The sequence below is a fragment of the Gossypium hirsutum genome, chromosome D03 (genome assembly GCF_007990345.1).
Source record: "Gossypium hirsutum isolate 1008001.06 chromosome D03, Gossypium_hirsutum_v2.1, whole genome shotgun sequence".
Classification (NCBI taxonomy): Eukaryota; Viridiplantae; Streptophyta; class Magnoliopsida; order Malvales; family Malvaceae; genus Gossypium; species Gossypium hirsutum.
In genome coordinates, this window is record NC_053439.1 from 52,038,248 (window position 1) to 52,046,606 (window position 8,359).

At 32.3% G+C, this 8,359-nt stretch overlaps 2 protein-coding genes, 2 non-coding genes and 1 pseudogene across 5 annotated transcripts; 3 read left to right on the forward strand and 2 right to left on the reverse strand.

The window, feature by feature from the left end:
* The first annotated feature begins 625 nt into the window (after window positions 1–625).
* LOC107929204 (molybdenum cofactor sulfurase) lies at window positions 626–2,570 on the forward strand. 2 transcript variants are annotated; one of them, XM_016860582.2, is made up of 2 exons: window positions 626–1,007; window positions 1,122–2,570. In XM_016860582.2, the coding sequence occupies exons 1-2, from the start codon at window positions 855–857 to the stop codon at window positions 2,472–2,474; spliced, it is 1,506 nt and encodes a 501-aa protein (XP_016716071.1). In that variant the 5' UTR covers window positions 626–854; the 3' UTR covers window positions 2,475–2,570. The 2 variants fall into 2 exon arrangements, with proteins under 2 accessions (XP_016716071.1, XP_016716070.1); XM_016860581.2 differs by having other exon boundaries at window positions 634–2,570.
* Window positions 2,571–3,579: 1,009 nt separating this feature from the next.
* On the reverse strand, window positions 3,580–5,037 carry LOC107929238 (G-type lectin S-receptor-like serine/threonine-protein kinase LECRK4; annotated as a pseudogene).
* Window positions 5,038–5,041: 4 nt separating this feature from the next.
* Window positions 5,042–5,764, reverse strand: LOC121215432 (G-type lectin S-receptor-like serine/threonine-protein kinase LECRK3). Its single transcript, XM_041089912.1, has one exon. The coding sequence runs from the start codon at window positions 5,762–5,764 to the stop codon at window positions 5,042–5,044; it is 723 nt and encodes a 240-aa protein (XP_040945846.1).
* Window positions 5,765–6,382: 618 nt separating this feature from the next.
* TRNAH-GUG (transfer RNA histidin (anticodon GUG)) lies at window positions 6,383–6,454 on the forward strand. The gene has a single exon. It is a non-coding gene; the product is annotated as a tRNA-His (tRNA).
* A 1,833-nt stretch (window positions 6,455–8,287) lies between these two features.
* TRNAH-GUG (transfer RNA histidin (anticodon GUG)) lies at window positions 8,288–8,359 on the forward strand. The gene has a single exon. It is a non-coding gene; the product is annotated as a tRNA-His (tRNA).

Here is an 8,359-nt window from a genome sequence, read left to right on the forward strand (position 1 = left end):
TATTTTTAAGAATTTAGTCCTTCTATTTTTCATATTTTAAAATTCTAGCCCCTCTACTTTGTTGGTAATAAAAAACAAAGAATACTCACTTAGCAGCTATGTAACAAACCTGTATTTAACAAAATAATTTTTATAGTGTTAATAGTTGAATTTAAATTTTAAAATCTAAAAAAAGTAAAAAAACTAAATTCTAAATTTATAAAAAAACAAAGAAAATGAAGGTTTTTTGGGCCTCCATGACAAAGCCGTCCATTTCCAAAATTTTCCCTTGCCTTTTTCTGCTTGTTGGCTTCTTCGTCTTAAGAATCTTCATGAGAATTTTAAAGCAACTTTTGATCATTTTATTGAAATTAAAGTAAAAAGCAAAGTAAGAAAAGTTAATCACATTCATGTTGATTTAGAAAGCATGATGGAAATGCTTGACTTTGTATATATCGCTATAATTTTAAGATTTATATTTTATATAATAGAATATATATCTGGATTAATTTTCAGATATAATGATAAACTTATTTTATCATTTTAATTTTAATTTCTTTTAACAGATTGCCTTTAATCATTTCATATTATATATGTAAAAAGTTGTACAAAACCCCTTGTATCAATTATAAATAGTAAACAAAAACCCATGTTGGGGATTTTGGGTCAACGAGTAAATGAAGAATATTAAATTTACAAGAGGACAAATAGCATTGTAATCCATGGAAGACGAGGTCAATTCAATGGAGTAATGGTTGATGATGGGGTTTTTCAAAAAAAAAGAAAAACCTGTCCCAATGCTAATAATTGAAGACTTTATTTAGCATTTATGTTCTAAATAAACCAACAAAAAATATGAATTTATAGACCAAGAAATGCAATCACCTTGGATAAGAGAGGCCTCTAAAGCCTGTTGTTCATCTTCTGGCTGTTGTCCAAATCCCTTCCTTGGTTTTCCCCATTATGTTGAAGCTTCTTCTTCTTCTTCAAAACCCCAAAGTGCTGCTGCATCACGTTACCAATTCGAGGTTAGCACCACTTCTTCTCTCTACCCTCATTTCCATTTCACCAACCATGAATCTCTCCCTTCATATCATGAATCCTTTGCTTGTTTCAACAAAGTTTACCCTCACTATTCCCAGACAGATGAAGCTGATAAGATCCGAGCTAGTGAATACCCTCATTTGGATTCGAGTGTTGCTTGTTTTGATTACATTGGCCATGGTCTTTTCTCTTATTCTCAGCTTCAAGGGTCACCGTTTTTTGATATTTGTTGTAAGTCAATAAACTTGAATTCTCAGCTTTTATATGGTGAAGAAACTGAGTTTCAGTCTGGGATTAAGAAAAGGATTATGAGTTTTATGAATGTTTCAGAAACTGATTACACCATGGTTTTCACTGCTAATCAAGCTTCAGCTTTTAAGCTTTTGGTTGAATCTTATCCTTTTGGGTCTAATCAAAATCTTCTCACTGTTTATGATTATCAAAGTGAAGCTATTGATGTAATGATTGAGAGAGCAAAAAAGAGAGGAGCAAATTGCATGTCAGCTTGTTTTTCATGGCCTAATCTGAAAATTCAAACAGAGAAGTTAAGGAAGAAGATAATAAAAAAAAGAGGGTTATTTGTCATTCCACTTCAATCAAAGGTTACTGGGTCTAGATATTCATATACATGGTTGAGTTTAGCTCAAGAAAATGGATGGCATGTATTGCTTGATGCAACTGCATTAGGTGCTAAAGAAATGGAGACTTTAGGGCTTTCATTGTTTGACCCTGATTTCCTTATTTGTTCATTTTTCAAAGTTTTTGGTGAAAACCCATCCGGGTTTTGCTGCTTGTTTATCAAGAAATCCATTGGTTCATCTGTTTTGAAAGGTTCAACCACTAATGTTGGGATCGTGAGCCTTGTCCCACCATTGAAGCTAGAAGCACCCAAAGGAAAGGCACCATTGCATGAAATTGAGGAAATAATAGATTCAAGAACCAGCAACACCCTACAATGCAAGGCCTTGGACCATGCAGATTCATTAGGTCTTGTACTAATAAGTAGCAGAACAAGGAGCTTGATTAACTGGCTGGTGAATGCATTGATGAGTCTCCAACATCCACATTCAGAAACTGGAATCCCTGCTGTCAAAATCTATGGTCCAAAAGTAATGTTTGACCGAGGTCCAGCAGTGGCTTTCAATGTATTTGATTGGAAAGGGGAAAGGATTCATCCTGCATTAGTGCAAAAACTGGCTGATAGAAACAATATTTCATTGAGCATTGGGTGTTTACAACACATCTGGTTCAGTGATAAACATGAAGAAATGAAGGAAAAAGATAAGTTTCAGCCTGGGATAGATGTTGTTACAGCTGCAATTGGGTACCTTACTAATTTTGAAGACATTTATAGGCTTTGGGTATTTGTTTCAAGGTTCTTGGATGCTGATTTTTTAGACAAAGAGAAATGGAGATATAAAGCTCTTAATCAAAGAACAATTGAAATTTAGTCCCAGAACTTGTTAATTCTTTCATTCTTTGTATATTATTGTCTGGTATGAAACCTTCGTTGTTTTACTCTTTTTTGGGGAAGCAAGGTTCTTTAATGACATCTTTATACCAGGAAAAAACAGAGAAATCCGTTAATGGATCCGACAAAATTGGCGTCAAAGCAATCACAATCCGCCATGAATGTCACTACTCTTTTTTTTTCTTTTTGAGGTAATTTTGAAATTATGAATCAGTTTTCATCTCAAATTTTTTTTGTGTTATTCAAAAAATTTCATTTAAGTTGTTATTCAGTTTTTGTTTTTTTAAAGTTTAGTCAGTGAGTTTCAAGCGACAATTTGATAATTGATATACTGAATCAATTTCAATTAATGAGTAAAAAAACATACATTAGATCTAAATTAATTTAATGATTAGTGTCGAAGATTAGAGATATAAGTTCTTTGAAATTTAATTAGTGCAGGCAATGTGTAAACAGATAAAATCATATAACATCAATTTCAATAGTACAATGATTTAAATAAAATTTTTTGAATAATTTTGTGATCAATTATAATTTTTTAATTAAATGACTAAAATAAAAGTTTACTCATAATTTAATAAATAATAATCTAATTTACCTATTACCTAAAAAAAATCCCATTCTTGTAAATCTAGCGAGTTGCTAAAAAAGCTAGCGGGTTACGCACGTCATGCTGACGTCATACTGAAGTGTTTTAGGATTTATTAAAATATTTTTTATACGTAAATTAAGTTTTATTTTTATAAAAGTATTTTTATTTTTTATATAAAAATTTAATAAAATTTTGTCGTAATTAAACTTAAATTTGAAATATTATGTGGATGAATTGATTTTTAAATTTTATATTAATTGTTAATAAATATATTTATTACATATTTATTTTCTATCGATTATACTTTAATTTTTCTAAAAATAATTTTGTATTTTTATGAAAAGGTAACTCATTAAAATGTAATGTTTATATTGGATATTGGTTATATAGTTATTTTCTCTTTTTAAAATATATATTATTGTATATTCAATTTTGATATGTTTGTGTATATCATTTTAACATTCACATCTTTCTCGTTTGGAAGGATATATTTTTATGCATTAAGATGAATTTTAAGTGTGCTTGGTTGGAAAAAAAAATGAGATAAAATAAAATAGGACGGATAATTTTCCATCCTAATATATAAAATAGGAAGGATGATCATTTGTATTACTTTTTTCATCATAGGTCTCAAAGATGGATCTTCTTGAATACACCATATAGCAATCATCACAAATTTCTTAACCTTTTTCATATCTTTCATGGCTTCTTCATCCTTCTCCACTAAACAATGCAATGTTCTACTCTTATAACAATCATAAACCCAATCAGCCAATATCATCTCTTCTTCTTCCTCTACATCTTGTTCGAAATTTTTTCGACAACAAATAACCTCCAGCAACAAAATACCAAAGCTATAAACATCGACTTTGATTGTAATAGCCATGTTTTTGAACCATTCTGGGGCAACATATCCTTTAGTTCCTCGTATTGCAGTTGTGGTTCTACTTTGATCGTTTTTCAAAAGCTTCGATAACCCGAAATCTGAAATTCGTGCTGAGAATGTGTCATCTAAAAGGATATTTTCCGGCTTGATATCACAATGTAGGATACGAGAGCTGCATTGTTCATGCAAGTAACATAGCCCTTCTGCAATTCCTACAGCAATTCTTGTTCTTTCGTACCAGTTTGGCCTTGAATTTTCGAACAAGAACTTTGCTAATGAACCATTAATTTCTCATGTATTCATACACCAAGAGACGGTTCTGTCCTTCGTTGCAGTAACCGAGTAGATGTACTAAGTTTTTATGGTTTGTTCGTCCAATTGCTGTTACTTCGGCTTTGAATTCTTGCTCACCATGTCTCTCCATCTTGTCTAATTTCTTCACCGCAGCCGGTTCAGTGGCTAAATCTCCTTTATAAACCGTTCCGAATGCTCCATGACCGAGTTCGTCCTTGAATCCATCCGTAGCTTTCTCTAGCTCGCTATAAGTGAAAGTTTCAAGATACAATGATGGCATGACCTTTTGGGATTGAACCATTGCTTGTTTCTTCTTTGATCGGTAAAACAACATTAAAGATGATAACAGTAAAAGCAAGTTTAGTAACATTGAGCCACCGACTAGAACTGATCCGACACGGATTAATGTTGATTGATCCTTGTTGCCATTTACGGATTTTTCAGATCCTGCAGAGTTGTCATTCTGTAATTTTAATAGAGCTTTCCCACCAACATCAGGATCAATTATCCCATTTGATAATGGAACTCTCTTTTTCTTAAACAAGCTTGTCTGCACCAATCCTCTGTCACTCCTTCGAACTGTTCATACGATTTTGAATAGATTCGTTTGCTGCGAGCCCTCGTCGTCACAAAAACTGAAGTTCAGTCTACATCCCTTTCTAATATCATTAGGGTCTATGAAAGTGTAACCTGGTATGCATTGGCATATAGGTCTTTGTTCAGCATCACTCAACCTGCAATAACTGTTGTATCCACAAGCTCCGCCGCCATACACTCAACAGATCCTCTTGCAGATATTTGATGGTTGGAAGGATAAAGCAGTCCATGCCTTCGGCCATCTCCCACCGCTTGTAGCGACAGTACTCTTCGGATACGCATATTGTCTCAACACACCATCGTAATCAACCGTGGCTCTCGTGTAAAAGTCTTGTGTTGGCGTTGATTCTAATGCTGGAAACACCGTATTAAGTAAGGTGCCATTCCCTGCTGCAAGGTATATAGCGCCAGATTGGTTGAAGATCACTTGAAAGCCGGTACCTATTGAATCTTGGGTCAACCAGTAAGGTGCCACAGCATCATTAAACGGAAAGTTCGTGGTATATAGCAGAAGGTTCCCATCACGTTGCAGCATAAACTTGTACCGTCCACTTGAGTAATTCGTTTCCGTGTAGTGAGCAATGACTTGAGTGTCAAGTTTCATAGTCTGTGTTGGTAACAACGTATCGGTAGGATTCTCGAAACTCTGCCACAAAATCGTATTATCTTGACTCGCTAGCACCAAGTTCCCTGTGTCAAGCAAGGCTGCATATGAAATGCCAGTATCAGCCGAAATAGGACTCCAAATCTGCCTGCCTTTTTGATCCTTAACGACCAAGTTACCATCGGTTGTCAGTTCAACTATCGACCCTTTTTCCACTGGATCGTTTCTATTGGCCGACCACACAACAGTTTTTTCAGGTATTTTGTCGAACCATATTGATAGTAATAAGCCATCCATTCCGATTTTTCGAAAACCGACAGCAAAATCACCCGAACGTGATGCCCGCCATACTAAGTTATCATCTTGTGCGACAAAGGATAAACCCAAGCTTATCTTGCTATAACTTTGAGCAGTGGTTGTGTATAATAGTAGCAGAAAGAACAGGAAAAAACAAAAAGGACATTGTAGTTTAAAATCAAAAGCCATGGATGGATAATAAAGAATCTGTAAATGAACATGAAGTCTCGTCCTACGCATGACCTGTTTATACTTTTAAATATGAACTTGAGACTTGGTTTCATTGACTTTATACAGGAAGAGCTACGTCCATATCTTCTCCAATGTCATCTACCGGCCGGCCTGAATGTGAAATTAATAAAAGAAATTGGAAACAAATATGGTTAGTCAAGGAAGTGACTTGCATTGCAGGCCATATGTATTAACTTTTTATAATTATAGTCTTGCCATAAATTTTTTTGATTTTAACTACAAAGAGATTCATGTTGATGGTAGAGGCAGCAAAACATGCAGCCATCAGGAAATAGAAAGACCAAATTGGAGGTTGAACTATAAGCCAGGTTCAACATCCCAAAAAACACTAAATAATTAAGTTGATATTATCAAGCTCTCAAACATGTGGCTGTAGTTTAGTGGTAAGAATTCCACGTTGTGGCCGTGGAGACCTGGGCTCGAATCCCAGCAGCCACATTTGTTGAACCATTTTTGGAATGGACTGAAAAAATCAAGGAAAGGAAGTTCATCTTGTAGTTGGTTTTGCTATAAATCTTATGAAGTTTTTAATTTTTAAATATATAAATATTATAACTCAAATTTTAAATTCAAGATTCTAAACTCCACAATTGTTAATATTTATTTATAATTAATTAACATATAAATTTGTTTATATAAAATTATTAGGATTTGTTTATAAGTTCTCGTTGATATAAACTTGAGGTTATTATGGTTTGTGGCAGTTCACTTGGTGAATAAAGAGTCACAGCCTCACAGGTAATTAAAATTCGTGTTCATTGAGAGGATTAGAGTTTGAGAGAGTGTGTGTATTCCATACTCCTTGAAACATAGGTAACTTATTAATGTCTTATCCTTGTAAGTATGGGTTATTATGTCAGGACAATGAATATATGATGTTGTAGGAATGCAAGTATTTTGTCCATGTTAGGCGTGTGGTCCTCATGATATAAGCTCGTGGGGCCTTGGCCTTGTGGGCATTCTTGTCTCATGAGAAAATTCTAGTTCGTGGTATTGACCAGTGAGGTCAACAAGACGTGAGACTAACTCGTTGAGTGTAGGTATAACAATTGTCTCATTTCGAACTGAAGTTATAAATTGATAATTTTATTATTATTTTAATTAAAAAATATTGAATACAAAGATTGAAGTTAAATAATAATAATAATTAATTATGGGTAAAGTTACGTTTATTTAAAATTGATTTAATAAACAATTCTTAGGGGTTAGTAAATTTTTTTTACCAAACCTAAAAGGGGTAAAAGTAGATATTCTTCAAATGATAGGGAGGTAAAAGTGAATTTTTTTAAAAAAACTTTGAAGAATTTGAATATTTTTCTATTGGGATAAATCTTAATACTACACATGAATTTTGATATTATGTTCAAATTGATATATGAACTTTGATTTGACGCAATTATACATATGAAACTTTGATTGTGGTTCAATGTATACATAAAACTTTAATTTTGATTCAATTGTACACATTTAAAGGAATAAATACATCAATTTATTTTTATATTAGAGATATATAATTATTTATATTGCAATATGTATACTTAAAATGGTGTTATATCGATAATTGTATTAATAATTTGTGAAAATTGAATTAAATTAATACTTCATATATAAAATTGTACAAAATCAAAATTCATGTATAATATTGCACATTGAGCCAAAGTTCATGTGTAGTTTTCAGATTTATTTCTTTTTCCCTTTCTAAATATACTACAAAAGGTGTTAAATATTTTTTAGGTATAATGATAAATTTAGTACTTAATATTTATATATTTTATCAATTTGACCCTTATTCTTTTTTTTTAAGCTAAATTTGGCTATCAACTTTTAAAGAGATTCGAATTTGATTATCAACCTTTCAATAAGAGTCGAATTGCTATTTTTTAAAGGAAATATTGATTAAAACATTATATTTTTAAACATGGTAGCTCGGATGACAATTTACGTGTACTTCATGTTATTTTTTAAAATATTTTTTGAATATTTTTATAATTTTTAAATTATTTATTAGTGTGACATATAAAAAAATTGTGTCATGTCAGCAAAAAGTACGTATGAACTACCACACAGGTTGTCAAGCCAATATCATTAAAAAATTAATGTTTTAGTTATCATTTCTGTTTAAAAAAGCGATTTAACTCTTTTTGAAAGGTTAATGATAAAATTTAGATAAAAAAATAACGGTCAAATTGGCTAAATTTATCATTTTGCCTTTTGTCTTTCAAAGAACTTTAATTGATATTATTTGTGACCCAATGAAAATTCATCAATCATGTGGCTGTAGTTTAGTGGTAAGAATTCCACGTTGTGGCCGTGGAGACCTGGGCTCGAAGCCCAGCAGCCACA

Bases quoted from the DNA above. Each gene is read 5' to 3' on its own strand.
- LOC107929204 (XM_016860581.2), top strand. From the start codon at position 855: ATGCAATCACCTTGGATAAGAGAGGCCTCTAAAGCCTGTTGTTCATCT.
- LOC121215432 (XM_041089912.1), bottom strand. From the start codon at position 5,764: ATGGATGGCTTATTACTATCAATATGGTTCGACAAAATACCTGAAAAA.